At 40.9% G+C, this 16,414-nt stretch overlaps 1 protein-coding gene across 3 annotated transcripts in view; it reads left to right on the forward strand.

Annotated features, from left to right (window-relative positions):
- DPF3 (double PHD fingers 3) overlaps positions 1 to 16,414 on the forward strand; it is a 282,519-nt gene that overhangs the window by 130,146 nt on the left and 135,959 nt on the right. For all 3 annotated transcript variants that reach the window (XR_010122063.1, XM_055288909.2, XM_063644313.1), the window contains exon 3: positions 13,714 to 13,821. Coding sequence is in view for 2 of the 3 variants with exons in the window: in XM_055288909.2 (XP_055144884.1) it covers positions 13,714 to 13,821 (108 nt within the window). In the remaining variant the exon portion in view is untranslated. The remainder of the gene's footprint in view (positions 1 to 13,713; positions 13,822 to 16,414) is intronic.

The raw sequence follows: 16,414 nt of genomic DNA on the forward strand, positions 1-16,414 counted from the left end.
CCCTTATTACTGTCAGATGGGTGTGGAAATCCAGCTTCTCTACTTGGCTTCTGCTGATATCCTCTTTAACAGGGGAAGAACACCTTGTTGTTGCTGAGTGGAGGTGGGAGTTCAGGCTCCCCACTAGGCCTCCACTGGTATTATCCTACTTGGGAGGAGGAGGGCCTCTACTGATACCACAAGGCACCAGCTCTTCCCTTGGCCTTCTCTGACACCAACCCAGCAAAGCTATTGGGATGCCTGCTTGTCTTGCTAGGCTGGTCCTTTCCTGGTTCTCTGGCTAGAGAGAGCAGGATTTTCTTGAGGTCTTTTTTGGTTTTCATTTGTTGGTGTTTCCGGGTTATCAGCTTTTCTAGAATCCAGTCCAGGATATATGAGGCATAAAGGAGACCCAAGACTGGGCTGGACACAGGCTCATGCCTGTAATCCCAGCACTTTGGGAGGCCAAAGGAGGAGGATTGCTTGAGCCCAGGAGTTCGAAACTAGCCTAAGCAACACAGTGAGACCTTGTCTCTATAAAAATTTAAAAAATTATCCAGGTGTGTTGGTGCGTGCCTGTAGTCCCAGCTACTTGGGAGGCTGAGGTGGGAGGATTGCTGGAGCCCAGGAGTTAGCTAGCTAGCTAGATAGTTAGATAGCTAGATAGATAGGGAGATAGATAAAATAATACCCAGGGAGCTCACCACCCACCCTGTTGTTTCTCGGGTCCTAAAGTCCCTAGCTGGCCTGACTGGTTCCCTTCATTTTTCAGTTATTTCTTATGTCTGTTCTATGAATAATGTCCAGGATATTTAGTTGTACTTAGTGAGAGGAATATAAAAAAGTGTATCTATTTCATCTTTCCAGAAGCAGAAGTCCCTGAGATTGCTTGTTATTAAAAACGTTTAACAGCTTTATTGAAGTATAATTACACACAATAAATTGCACATACTTAATGTGTCCAGCTTGATAAGTTTTGATATATATTCACCTGTGGAACCATTACCACAATCAAGATAATGAACATATCCACGACTCGCAAAGGTTTCCTGTGTGTTTAGAAATCTATCCTTCCTGTGCTTCTCCGTGCCTCTACCCTTCTTCTTTACTCCCTCCCCAGAGAAGCCATTGATTTGCTTTCTATACTGGAAACACACACTGTGTACTCCTTTTTTTTTTTTTTTTTGAGATGGAGTCTCGCCTTGTCGCCCAGGCTGGAGTGCAGTGGAGCAATCTTGGCTCACCGCAAGCTCTGCCTCCTGGGTTCATGCCATTCTCCTGCCTCAGCCTCCTCGGCTAATTTTTTTGTGTTTCTAGTAGAGATGGGGTTTCACCGTGTTAGCCAGGATGGTCTCGATCTCCTGACCTCGTGATACGCCCACCTCAGCCTCCCAAAGTGCTGGGATTACAGGCGTGAGCCACCATACCTGGCCTGTGTACTCCCTTTTTTAGGGACAAGGGCATGTCTGGCTTCTTTCACTTAGCATAATTACTAATTAATACTATATCAATAATTCCTTTTTATGCTGAGTAGTAGTCCATTGCATGGCTGTATCACAGTTAATTTATCCATTCACCTGTTGATGGACATTTGGACTTGTTTGCAGTCTTTGACTACTATAAATCAAGCCACTATGAACATTTGTGTACAAGTCTTTGAATGGACATATGCTTTCCTTTCTCCTCAAGAGGTTAACTACCTAGGAGTAGAACAACTAGATCATAAGAGAGATACATGTTTAACTTTTAAAGAAACTGCCAAGCTGTTTTCCAAAGTGCTTGTACCATTTTACATTCACTCCAGCAATATATGAGAGTTCCACTTCCTTCATATCCTTGCCAGCACTTGGTGTGGTCAGTCTGAAAATTTTTTTAGCCATTCTAATAGATATATAGTAGTATTTCATTGCAGTTTTAACTTGCATTCCCCTAGTTAATAATGATTTTGAGCATCTTTACATGTGCTTATTTGCCATCTGTAAGGGAAAATAAACTGTTTTATTCTCTATACTTTTACTCAATATTTCTGTGAGCAGATGTGTGGATGTCTTTTCCCCTACACCAAGCAATTCTCCATTTCCCTGCAGACACCAACTGGGTGTTCCACAATTTAACTCAACTTTGATACTATCTACTGTGAGATATCGTCAGATTCCACAGACTAAGGGCTCAGCCCACAGCACTGCCCCAACTTCATATGCCAATTTCAAGTCCAGGTTGTCAGCTGTGCTTCTGACCTATGGGCTATAAATGGAGGTTTCCATGACTGCCCCTCATGTTTGATCGTTTGCTAGAACTCAGGGAAACAGGCCGGGCACGGTGGCTCATGTAATCCCAGCACTTTGGGAGGCCGAGGCCGGCGGATCATGAGGTCAGAAGATTGAGACCACCCTGGCTAACACGGTGAAACCCCGTCTCTACTAAAAAATACAACAACAAAAATAAGCCGGGCGTGATGGCGGGCGCCTGTAGTCCCAGCTACTCAGGAGGCTGAGGCAGGAGAATGGCGTGAACCCCGGAGGTGGAGCTTGCAGTGAGCCTAGTTCGCACCACTGCATGCCAGCCTGGGCGACAGAGCGAGATTCCGTCTCAAAAAAAAAAAGAAAAGAACTCAGGAAAACAGTTTGCATACTAGACTGCCAGTTTATTATGAAGGACGTGTATCTGAAACAGCCAAATGGAAGAGGTACACAGGGCAAGGTAAGGGGAAAAGAGACATGAAGCTTCCATGCCTTCTCCAGGTGAGCCACCCTCCCAGCACCCCCACATGTTCACCAACCCAAAGATCTCTGAATCTAGTCCGTTTGGATTTTCATGGAAGCTTCATTATGTAGGAATGGTTGATTAAATCATTGGCCATTAGCGACTAACTCAACTGCTAGTGCCTCTTTTCTTCCTGGAGGTCTAGAGGTGGGAAGTTAGAGTTGGGGCTAAAAGGTACAGCCTGCTAATCTTGTGGTTGGCTCCTCTGTTTATAATCCCCTATCCTGAGGCTATCCAGCCAGGGTCATCTCATTAGCATATAAAAAGACACATCACTTGGAGATGCCAGGGGTTTTAGAAACTGTATGCCAGGAAGTGGGGATTAAGACCAAAATATACATTTCTCATTATATCACAATATTACACCATCCATATATGTTCTTTGGTAAAGTTCAAATCTTTTGTCCATTTTAAAATTCAACTATTTGCTTATTATTGAATTTTGATTGTTCTTTATATATTCTAGATACAATAAGTTTATCAGACCTATGCTTTGCAAATTTTTTTTTTACAATCTGTGGTTTGTATTTTCATTAACTTAGCAGTCTCATTCAAACAGCAAAAGTTTTCAATTTTGGTGAAATCCAGTTTATCAATTTATTCTTTCATGAATTGTGCTTTTGATGTTATGTCTAAGAAATTACTACCTAATGCAAGGTCAGGGTTTCTCTTATTTTTTTTCCTAAAATTTTATAATTTTAGGTTTCGCATTTAGGACTATGATTCATTTTGAGTTAATTTTGTATATGGTACAAAGTAGGGATTAGTTTATTTTCTTGCAGATGGATATTCAATTGTTTCAACATAGTTTGTTGAAAAGACTAGTCTTTCTCCACTTAATTGCCTTGTCAAAAATTAGATGTCCACATATATGTGTGTCTATTTCTGGACTCTCAGTTCTGTTTTATTGACCTATTTGTCTATCTTTACACTCTTACCACACTGTCTTGATTATTATAGTTTTATAATGCTTGAAATCAGGTGGTGTTAGCCCTCTAAATTTGTTCTTGTTTTTCTTAGTTATTTTGATTATTCTAGGTCCTTTGCACTTCTATATGGATTTTATAATCAGTCTGTCAATTTCTACAAAAAGCTGGCTAGGAGTTTGGTTGGGATTGTGTTGCATCTATAGATCCATTTGGGGAAAATTGACAATTTTCAGTACTGAGTCTTGCAACCCGTGAATATGGCATATCTTTCAATTTATTAATATCTTTTTAAATTTTTCTCATCAATGACTTTTAATTTTTAGTGTGTAGGTCTTTCACATTTTTGTCAGATTTATCTCTAAGCACTTAATATTTTTTGATACTATTATAAATAAATTTTTATACATTTTAATTTCTGATGTTTGCTAATCTATAGAAAAACAATTAATTTTGTATATTCTTCCTATATCCTGCAACCTTGCTAAACTCATTAGTTCTAATAGCTTTCTATAGATTCTGTAGCATTTTCTATATAGTTGATTATGTGTTAGTTCACTAATAGATAACCTGAATAGTAAATAAAGAAAACTTACTTCTTTCTTTTAATATGGATAACTTTTATTTATTTTATTTGTCTCTTGCACTGGCTAGACTCTCCAATATAATATTAGGTAAAAGTGGTGAGATTGGACACCCTTGTGTTGTTCCTGATCTTAAAGAGAAAGCACTTATTTATTTTTTTGTTATTAAGTATGACATTAGCTGTAGAATTTTTTGTAGATATTCTTTATCAGATTGAGGATGCTCCCTTCTATTTCTAGTTTGAGAGTTTTTTTTTAATCACAAATGGATATTTGATTTTGTCATCTGATTTTCTGTGTCTACTGAGATGATCATGTGGTTTTTCTTTTGTTCATGGAAGCTTCATTATGTAGGAATGGTTGATTAAATTTAATGTCTTAAATTTACATTTAACATGAATTACATTGATTGATTTCTGAATGTTAAACCAACATTACATTCCTAGGATAAACCCCACTTTGTTATGCCATTTTATCTTTTTAACATATTGTTAGATTCATGTTGCTCAAGTTTTATTAGAGTTTTTGCATCTATGTTTATGAGAGATATTAGTCTATAGTTTTCTTGTAATGTCTGTCTGGTTTGGTTGTCAGGGTGGTGCTGGTCTCATATAATGAGTTGGGAAGTATTTCTTCATTTTTAGGTTTCTGAAACTTTATATAGAATTGGTATTATTTCTTCCATAAATATTTTATAACATTTACCAGTGAATCCATTTGGATCTGGCAATTTCCTTGAGGTAATGTTTTTAATTATAAATTTAATTTCTTTTATAGATATAGGGCTATTTAGGTTATCTATTTCATCTTGAGTAAGCTTTGTTAGTATGTGATTTTGTTTCTTTTATCTACATTCTCCTAATTGGTTGCACAAAGTTGTTCATAATATTGCTGCATTACCCTTTTAATATATGTAGAATCTGTAGTGGCATATTATTTTACTCATTATATTGTTAATTTGAATGTTATTTTTTACCTCTTCATTCTGACTAGAGGTTTATCAATTTTATTGATCTTTTCAAATAAATAGCTTTTGGTAGAATTGTTTTTTCTGCTCTAATCTTTAGATTTCCTTCTATTTACTTTGGATTTAATTTGCTCTTCCGTTTCTTATTTCTTTTAATTTTTTAATTTTTATGGTACATAGTAGGTTTATCTGTTTCTTAAGGTGTAAACAGGTCATTGATTTGAGATACTTCTTTTCTACTACATCATTTTCTGATATAATTTCCCCATAAATACTATGTTAGCCTCATTTAAAAAATTTGATATAGGGTTTTTATTTTCATTCAGTTCAAAATATTTTCCTGTTTGGTTTCTTCTTTTACTCATGGATTATTTAGAACTGTATTGTTTAGTTTCCAACACTTGGGACATTTCCAAAGATGTGCCCATTATTTATTTCCATGTTAATTCCAAATGGTCAGAGAATGATTTTTATGGTTCAAATTCTTTTCAATTTATTGCAACTTGTTTTATGGCACCAAATGTGGTCTACCTTGGTCAATATTCTGTTTGCTCAGGAAAAGAATTGTGTTTTGCTGTTGTTGTTTGGAATGTTCTGTAAATATCAATTAGGTCAAATTGGTTGATAATGTTGTTTAAATCTTCTACATCCTTACTTACTTTCTATCTATTCTATGAATTATTGAGAGGTAGGGTATTGAAACTTATGACTATAATTGTGAGTTTGCTTATTTCTTCTTACAATTCTATTACTTTTTGTTTCATATATATTGAAGCTTTGTTATTAGGTATATAAACATTTAGTATTGTTATATCCTCAATAAATTGATTCCTTTATCATTATAAAATAATCCTCTTAATCTCTATTAATATTATTTTATCTGAAATCTCCTTTGTCTAATTCTAATATAGCCACTCCAGCTCTCTTTTGATTAATATTAACATGAAATACCCTTTTCCATTCTTTTACTTCTTGCCTATGTGCATTTTTATATTAAAAGTAGTTTTTTAATAGGCAGCATATAGTTGTGCTATGCTTTTTACATGTAATCTGACAATCTTTTTTAATTAGGGGTATTTAGACAATTTACACTTAATGTGATTATGTTTTCTCTCTTTTTTGTTGGTTTATTAACTATAACTCTTGTTATTTTAGTGATTGCTTAGTGTTTATAGTGTACATCTTTAATTATAGTTAACCTTCAAATTATATTATTCTACTTCATAAATAGTATAAGGAGTCTACAAGAGTACTGTGATTAATAGAATAAGGCCCCTCCCCCACCTCAGACATCCACATTTTAATTACTGAAATCTGTGTGTATGTTACCTTACATGGCAAAAGGGACTTCAAAGACAGGATTAAGGATTTTGAGATGGTGCGATAATCTTGAATTATCCAGGTGGGCCTAATGTAATCACAAGGGTTCTTATAAAAGGAAGGCAGGAGGAGTTCAGAGTCAGAGTAGATGTGATGATGGATTACAGGCACGTGCCACCATGCCCAGCTAATTTTTGTATTTTTAGTAGAGACGGGGTTTCTCCATGTTGGTCAGGCTGTTCTCGAACTCCTGACCTCAGGTGATCTGCCTGCCTTGGCCTCCCAAAGTGTTGGGATTACAGGTGTGAGCCACCACGCCTGGCCATCATTGTATTTTTAAAAATAGTCGATCATCTTTTAATGAGTTTAATAAGGAAAACAACTCGTATAATTATTCATGTACTAGACCATTTCTGATGCTGTTCATTCCTTTGTGTAGATCCAAATTTAGATCTGGTATTACCTTCCTTCTGCCTAAAGGACTTCTTTTTAACATTTCTTAGAGTATGGGTTTGTTGATGATGAATTATTTCAGCTTTTGTATATCTGAAACTATCTTTAGTTTGCCTTAGTTCTTGAAAGATATTTTAGCTGGGTATAGAATTCTAGTTTGACAAGTTTTTTTTTCCATTTCAGTATTGTAGGGATGTTGAACCACTCTTTTCTTGCTTGCATTGCAAAGATAAGAATGTTCCTGTATATGTTAACATGTTTCCTTTCTCTGGTTGCTTTTAATATTTTCTCTTTATCACTATTTTTGAGCAGTTTTGATTATGATATACTTCGCTATAGTTTTCTTAATGTTTCTTGTACCTAGCTTTATTGAGCTTCTTAGACCTATGGGTTTATAGTTTTCATCAAACTTCAGAAATTTCCAGCCCTTATTTCTTTTTAAATTCTTCCTCCCTTCCTTCCTTCCTTCCTTCCTTCCTTCCTTCCTTCCTTCCTTCCTTCCTTCTTTCCTTCCCTCCCTTCCTCCCTTTCTCTCTCTCTCTCTCTCTTTCATCTCTCTCTCTCTCTTTCATGTCTCTCTCCCTCTACCTGTTTCATGGAGACAGGATCTTACTATGTTGCCCAGGCTGCTCTGAAACTCCCAGGCTTACGCCATCCTCCCACCTTGGCTTCCCAAAGTGTTGGGATTAAAGGCATGAGCCACTGCACCCAGCCTCCAGCCATTATTTCTACAAATATTTTTTCTTCTCTTTCTTCAATTACATATATATTAGGCTGTTTGAAGTTGCCACACAGCTCATTTATGCCATTATTTTTTTCTTTTCTCTTTTTTCCTGTGGGTTTCATTTTGGAATAGTTTCTATTGCTGTGTTTTCAAGTTTATCAGTCTTTTCTTCTGCAATGTCTAATCTGACATTAACTCCATCTGATATGTTTTTCATCTTGAACATTATAGCTTTCATTTCTAGAAGTTAAATTTGAGTCTTAAATATATATATATATATCTCCCAAATTTTTACTAAACTTGAACACATAGCATACAAATAATGTTTTAATGTTCTTGCTACTAATTCTAATATCAGTTTCAGCTCTGGGTTGGTTTCAGTTGATTGATTTTTCTCCTTATTATAAGTCATGTTTTCCAGCTTCTTTACATGCCTTGTAATTTTGGGTTGGGTGCCTCGCATTGTGAATTTTACCTTGCTGAATGCTGTAGATATATTTTATTCCTATAAATGTTCTTGAACATTGTTTTGGGACGTATTTAAGTTATTTGAAAACAGTTTGATGTTTTCTTGTCTTGCTTTTAAGATTTGTTAGGTGGAACCAGAGCAGTACTTAGTCTAGGGCTAAGTATTCCCTATTAGTGAGGCAAGATCTTTCTACTGTACTCTACGCAGTACCCCATGAATCATACAGTTTTCCATATTGGCTGGTGGAAACAGACTATTTCCGCCCCCTTGTGCACACCGAGCGCTGTTACCTCTAATCTTTTTGGGTAGTTCTTTTCCCAGTCCTACCTAGTTTCCTCACAAGCATACACGGATCAATGCTAAGCTGAATACTTGAAGGGGACCCTCTGTGGATCTCCACATTCTCCGTGCAGCTGTCTTTTGTTTACTCTTCTGTTCCTTGGGTTCTAGTCACTGTGGTCTCCTCAGACTCTTGGCATTTTCTCTTCAACTCAAACGTGGGGAATCTGCAGGGCTCCAGCTGTATTCCTCCTCCTTGTGTTCCAGTCTGGAGACTCTCTTAAGGCTGTAAGCTGGGGCAATCACAGGGCTTATCTCGCTTGTTTTCAGTGTCTCAGGGATCACTGTCCTTCAATGTCTGATGTTCATTGTCTTCAAAACTGTCGTTGATTTTTTTCTTCCTCTCCTTTGGTTTTAGGTGGGAGCTAAATCTGGTCTTTATACTCCATTTTAGTCAGAAACAGATGTATGCTTTTTATTTTAATTTAATTTTACTTTATAATTGTGTAAAATATTTGCATTGTTCCAATGGTATATTATGAGAAAGTCTAGCTGCATCTTCACTTTTACCCTGTTTCTTCTTCCTATAGGCAATTTCCTCTTCGTCCTTCTCTTTTTCTTCTTGCTACTATTATTTTATTTTTGCTCTCTCTCTAGGAAATTTTTTTTAGCTTTTGGCTTATACCCCCATAAAAAAACACATGCAAACACGCCACATATATATATTTGTCTGAATATGTGTGTATCCCCATTTGTTAAATAAATGATAGTATGTTACATACATAATAGCCATCCTTTAGTATCCACTGGGAATTGGTTCTAGGACCCCAGAAGATACCAAAATCTGTGGGTGCTCAAGTCCCTTGTATAAAATGGCATAGTATTTGCATATAACCTGCACACATTCTCCCATATTCCTTAAATCATTTCTAGATTACTTGTAATACCTAATACAATGTAAATGCTATGTAAATAGGTGTTATATTGTATTTTTTTAAAATTGTATTTTAAATTGTTGTATTGTCATTTTCTATTTGGAAACTTTGATCCTGTTACCCGGTTCTGAGCAGGGGTAGTCACTAACTCTTTCCTACAACTCTTGTTCCTCTTTGGTTCCTCGGCTTCTTGGTTAGCTCCCCTTCAAACCCAAGCAGATATATGGGATGCAGGATTGGGATGTAGCTGTTTGCTGTTGGAACAGAGGGTGGACAAATTGGTATAACTTATAGGAAGATAGATTTTGATTCAAAATAAGGTCATGGTGAATCTCTTTATCACAGTAAGAGTTGGCCGACAGTGGGACACTCTGTCCTGTGACATAATAAATTCTCCATTGAAAGGAAGTTTCAGGGGCAGCTGTGGGTCCACCTCTCTGAGATCCTGTAGAGAGAGAGCCTTTCCCTGGGGGGCTTGAACTGCCACAGTTCAGCTCTGGGTGGGGAAAGATGAAACTACTTCAGTTTTTTTCTTCTCCATTTCAATTGCTGTTCCTGTCCCATATCACTCTTCTCCCCTCCCTCCCTCCCTCCCTCCCTCCCTCCCTTTCTCCCTCCCTTTCTCCCTCCCTTCCTTCCTTCCTCCCTTCCTTCCTTCCTCTCCCCCTCTCTCCCACTCTGTCCCTGTCTCCCTCTCTCCCCCTCTTCTCTCCTCCTCTCCCACTCTCTCCCCCTCTCCCACTCTTTCCCTCTCCCTCTCTTTCTTTTCTTTTCTTTTTGCTTCTCTTTTCTTTTCTTTTCTTTCGTTTCTTTTCTCTCTTTCTTTCTTTCTTTCTTTCTTTCTTTCTTTCTTTCTTTCTTTCTTTCTCTTTTTTTGACAGAATCTTGCTCTGTCATATAGGCTGGAGTGCAGTGGTGTGACCTCAGCTCCTATAACCTCCACCTCCTGGGTTCAAGCAATTCTCCTGCCTCAGCCTCCCGAGTAGCTGAGATTACAGGCGTGCACCACCATACCGGATAGTTTTTGTATTTTTGGTAGAGATGAAGTTTCACCATGGTGGCCAGGCTGGTCTTGAACTCCTGGGCTTAAGTGATCTGCCAGCCTTGGCTTCCCAAAGTGCTGGGATTACAGATGTCAGCCATTGTACCCGGCCACTCTTCCCTCTCTTTTCTCTCCCATTTTATCTTCTAAATTCTGAATAGCTCATGCTTTGTCTCAGAGATGCCCAGAACCCTCAGGATCCACCTGCTGAACTTTGTGCAATGTGCATAACCAGCTATATTCGTCTGGAGTCTGCTCACCATAAAGGCATCAAGCCTTTCAATGCCAGATGTTTTTATGGAGCCAGTTCTCCCAGCAAGTGTGTGAGTTTCTGATTGTGTGTGTGTGTCTGTGTGCATCACATTTGTGCTTACACATGGGCAGGAGCGTTGTAGCTGGAGTTGCAGCTCAAAGTAACAGAAAAGTAGTTTGCTCAGTGGGGTATGTGAAGTGAGGGGTAGCAGTGGCCTTGGTTACCAGGGAGGACTGGTTTCCCCTCTTGTCTTCGGCCACTTGTTTCACCTCCTTCATATCCCCTCCCCAGCCCTGGGCTCACTCCCCAAGGTTAATTTCCCTGACAGCAGCTGTGACTCCATCCTCCTTCCCCACCTCCATCTACCACACATGCACACACACGCACACATATGCACACACACATGCTTTGAGTTATGTGCCTCCTGTTCTAATGAGATAAACAACAATAAGTCTCATGAGGCCCTGCTCTTCCCTCTGTAAGTGGAACTCCAGGGCTGAACGTGTTGTTCCTATAAAGGAACCCTGGTGCCTGTCAGCCTGTTGAGGAGGGCAAGGAAGGGGCCAAGGAGCCCCAGGAGAGCTCTTGGGACCATTTGCTTGTTGTGATGAGGTGGATTCAAAGCAGACATGAAAAAGAAGCCTGTTTCCACCCTCATGGCTAAAGAACCAAGCAGCAGCATGGCAGATGGGGCAGGGGGTCTGTCATGTTGCATGAGTGTGGAGTCCAAGACTAGGTCAGCTTACTCATGACAATTAACAAGTGACATTTTTCATCTTCGTGGATATAGAGAGCTTTCTCTTGAATATAAGCAAATCCCCATGACAGCCCCTAGGAGGTAGGTATTAATATTATTAATGCCCTTATCTTACAGGTGAGGCAATAGGCTCAGAAAGGTGTTAGGATGCTTCCCAGGACTCAGGTGCTCTTCCTTTGCACTGCAGAACATCTCCAATCCAGCAGAGAAAGAATGAAACGAAAACAGGCCCTTCTTCTGGAGATTCAAACTAGTTGCTAAAATGAATTCTCCCAGAAGAATGGGCCTAAAGCTCCAAGCAGAGTGGCCTGGGGCTTCCCTGGTACTGCTGACCACCAAGCACAGTGACTGCTGTCTCAGGGAGGGTGTAGGACCTGGACAAGTGTGGACACTTTTGCACTCTTGCTATGTAGACCTTTACAGGGTGCTGGTGGGGCCAGCTCGCTCCTACTTACCTATGTTTGATTAGGTTGGAAGCACTATGAAGCAGCCTCTGGGGCATGAAGGAAACCTAAGGCCCAGAGACGGCCATGGTGGGAGAGGGGGTGCAGGGAGCTCTGGCCTCAGGCCTGAGTCTCCACTTCTGGAGTCCCTCTTGGATGGTTTGGATCTGGGTGGATGAGTCCTCTGGAGCCAGGAACAGCAGGGCCAATGGTCATTCGATTCTGACATTTCTGAGTCCAGGTCAATTCTGGTTTCTAAGAACCAAAGGGGCGGGATGGTCAGAACCTCCAACTTGCTCACAACCTTGCAACCTGTGGAGCAGCTGTGTGATTAAACATAAAGAGACCTGGATATTGTTGTTCCTTTAATGCTGGGATAATTGACTCTGTTTTAGACCCATCCCGATAAATGCGTAGAGTTGACTGGTAAAAATGAAAATGGATGAATGAGTATATAGCAATGAAAATTACATAGATTTTCTCTGCAAAGGTGAAAAATGAAGCTAGTTTCCCTTCTTAACTTTTAAGGGCCCTAAAATGGAAGACAGCAGATGGGAATCAGGTGCTGATGTTTTCTGAATCCATGGTCCTAGGTGTGCACAGTGTCACTTTTGTGGTAGGCCGCCTGCGTCCAGCAGCTGCCATGTGCCACATTTACCTGCAGAAGACAGAGTTGTGATTTTAAAGGGAAGCTGCAACATATTCATTCATTTATTCAATGAGTATTGAGTTTGGTTCTGCTCTGTGTCAGGCACAGTTCTGATTCTGGGGTTTCTGACAAGAACAAGACACAAAAGTCCCTGTCCTCATTAGGCTTTTCTTCCTATTAGGGATTGGTTGGCTTGCTGGTTTATTATGGGGGGTATCAGACACTCTCTTCTGGACTGCAAATCACCTAGCCAGTCAGAAAATTACCTAGCCAGTCTCAAATACCTGCCTCTTCAACCCTCAGCCTCCTCCCCGCCCCATTTCCCTGTGAATAGTCTGTGACCTGGCATGGAGAAGCCCCTGTTCCTCCAAGGCCTGTGGCTGCCACCAGAGCCACAAAATTGTTGTCGGGTGAGCAGGAAGGCTCCTCATGGTGCTTGGCATGACAGCGATGCTGTTGGTGTCAAAGGGCACACACACAGGGTGGCACGTAAGCCCAGCCCCTGGCCTCCTGCCTATTTTTTTTTTTTTTTTAAGGCCCAGGCACGTAGGTGGGGATATAGAGGTATGCAGGCTCTGCAGGTCATGTGGCTTGGTCACCAGAGTGGGTTTATATTCTCATGAGGGCTACACAAGGCTCCATTTGCCTACAGTGAGCTGCCAGCAGCTGGGAGTGGGTGGGAGATGCCTTTGAGTAGATCTAGTGTTTTTGGTTCTGTCTCTTTGCGATGCTTCTTAACCCAGGCTGTCCTTACAGTAGGCCAACTGACTGCTGCTCCATTTTGAAGGGAACCTGCTTAACCTGGATCAGGACGGAGGGGCAGTGGATAGAGATCCACTGCTTTGGAGACACTGCAAAGGTCCTTCTTGTCTGAAGGTCCAGTTGGTGATCTCTCCAGGCAGGAGAGGAGAATTGGTTTTGGTGAAGGCAATGGCTGTCGTTGGCATGGGCTTGCTGAACAGCATGGTGGAGCTGACAGAGCCAGCATCCTGGGGTCAGATGACCTAGATTCAGCCTTGCCACCACTAGCAATCAGCTTTGTGACGTTGACAAGTCACGTCTCTCTGGGCTTCAGCTTCCTCTCCTTGTGAATGACAGGGTTAGTCAGGGTAGCTTCCAAGGCCCCTTCCAGCCTGGAGCCTTTAATCTTTACATTGTTTCTGTCCACAGGCCTTGCCCCAGGCCAGCTGTATACATACCCTGCCCGCTGCTGGCGCAAGAAGAGACGATTGCACCCACCTGAGGATCCAAAACTGCGGCTGCTGGAGATAAAACCTGGTCAGTGCCCTCTGGAGCTTGGCTGGGTCTGTGATGGGAAAGGTGGGAAGACTGGGCTGGGCCCAGGACAAGGTTGGTTTGCTCCTTTGTCCATATAGCTAAGTTTTCCGGGAGAGGGAGCATGCCCACATGGTGCTTTAAGGGTGCACCTCTGTGTCTGCTGAGTAGAAACATGACCATGTGTCCACCTGAGCTTTTCTCCCCTCTGGGTGTCTCATGCCTTCCCTTTGCCACCCCAGGGAGGGAAGAAAGCAAGCAGGAGCAGCATGGGACCAGTTGCAGGATGACTTTCCCAACAGAACTGAAGGATGTGCAGCTCTTTCGGGTCATGTGATACCTTTCTTGTGGCCTCAAGTAAAGAAATCTTGGCCCAGTTTGTATATTTCTTTTTTTTTTCTGGGTGAAATTCCAATTTTAATTTTAATTTTTTTTTTTTATTATACTTTAGGGTTTTAGGGTACATGTGCACAATGTGCAGGTTTGTTATATATGTATCCATGTGCCATGTTGATTTCCTGCACCCATTAACTTGTCATTTAGCATTAGGTGTATCTCCTAATGCTGTCCCTCCCCCCTCCCCCCACCCCACAACAGTCCCCGGAGTGTGATGTTCTCCTTCCTGTGTCCATGAGTTCTCATTGTTCAATTCCCACCTATGAGTGAGAACATGCGGTGTTTGGTTTAAAACCATTAAAATCCTACAAGAAAACCTAGGCAATACCATTCAGGACATAGGCGTGGGCAAGGACTTCATGTCTAAAACACCAAAAGCAATGGCAACAAAAGCTATAATCGACAAATGGGATCTCATTAAACTAAAGAGCTTCTGCACAGCAAAAGAAACTATCACCAGAGTGAACAGGCAACCTACAGAATGGGAGAAAATTTTTGCAACCTACTCATCTGACAAAGGGCTAATATCCAGAATCTACAATGAACTCAAACAAATTTACAAGAAAAAAACAAACAACCCCATCAAAAAGTGGGCAGAGGACATGAACAGACACTTCTCAAAAGAAGACATTTATGCAGCCAAAAAACACATGAAGAAATGCTCATCATCACTGGCCATCAGAGAAATGCAAATCAAAACCACAGTGAGATACCATCTCACACCAGTTAGAATGGCCATCATTAAAAAATCAGGAAACAACAGGTGCTGGAGAGGATGTGGAGAAATAGGAACACTTTTACACTGTTGGTGGGACTGTAAACTAGTTCAACCATTGTGGAAGTCAGTGTGGCGATTCCTCAGGGATCTAGAACTAGAAATACCATTTGACCCAGCCATCCCATTACTGGGTATATACCCAAAGGACTATAAATCATGCTGCTATAAAGACACATGCACACGTATGTTTATTGCGGCACTATTCACAATAGCAAAGAGTTGGAACCAACCCAAATGTCCAACAACGATAGACTGGATTAAGAAAATGTGGCACATATACACCATGGAATACTATGCAGCCATAAAAAAATGATGAGTTCGTGTCCTTTGTAGGGACATGGATGAAGCTGGAAAACATCATTCTCAGTAAACTATCGCAAGGACAAAAAACCCAGTTTGTATATTTCTAAGGAGAAGAGAGTACACCACGGACCCTCTACCCCTTACCCTGTATGAGCTTTGGAGCATCTTACACAAAAAGGGGCCAATTCACTAAAAATTGCACTTACCTTGGATGAGGATGGAAGAGTTTGAGATTACAATTTACCCGAGTAATGCAGATTGCTCTGTGGCCACACAGAAGGAATTGGTGGGGTTATGTTTATACTAATCTAATATATATATATATGTTTTTAAAACAGAGTCTAGCTTTGTTGCCCAGGCTGGAGTGCAGTTGTGCAATCTCGGCTCACTGCAGACTCCGCCTCCCGAGTTCAAGTGATTCTCCTGCCTCAGCCTCCCGAGTAGCTGGGATTACAAGTGTGCACCACCACTCCCAGCTAATTTTTGTGTTTTTAGTAGAGACAGTGTTTCACCATGTTGGCCAGGCTAGTCTCGAACTCTTGGCCTCAAGCGATCTGCCTGCCTTGGCCTCCCAAAGTGCTGGGATTGTAGGCATGAGCCACCGTGCCTGGCCTATGCTAATCTAATATTACACTTCTGACTATGTGGCTATCTTCAGACCTGTGTCTGTGTTGCAGCAAGCCAAGTGATTACCCCAGGCCCTTAGCTTTAAAGGCATCTTTGTTTTTGAGGGTGCCAGGCTGGGATGTGACTCAGGGTGGTAGGGACAGTGCTGTTTGGTGGTGCAAATAGAGTTGACATACTTCCTCCCACTGTCACCAAAGCATTGCAGACTGTCAAGGCTGGCTGCCTGGCAATGGTACCTCACTTCTTCCTTTCAACACTGGTCCCTTAGGCTGACTTTGCTGTGCAAAAGCTCTACCTACCTTTCCAGGGTTACAACTGCTTTGATTGTTCGCTTCAATCCACATTTCACTTGAGTAGAAGTTTTATTTGTTAGGGGTGAGTGGGCCCCAGATTCTTCAGTGTGTTCTCTCCCAGTGCTCTCTCCCAGGTTTCCAGGGTCCTTATACCAATTTACAGACCCTTGCAAATACTCCAGGGTGATGACCGAGGTTG

This window comes from Symphalangus syndactylus, chromosome 8 (genome assembly GCF_028878055.3).
Source record: "Symphalangus syndactylus isolate Jambi chromosome 8, NHGRI_mSymSyn1-v2.1_pri, whole genome shotgun sequence".
Taxonomy (NCBI): Eukaryota; Metazoa; Chordata; class Mammalia; order Primates; family Hylobatidae; genus Symphalangus; species Symphalangus syndactylus.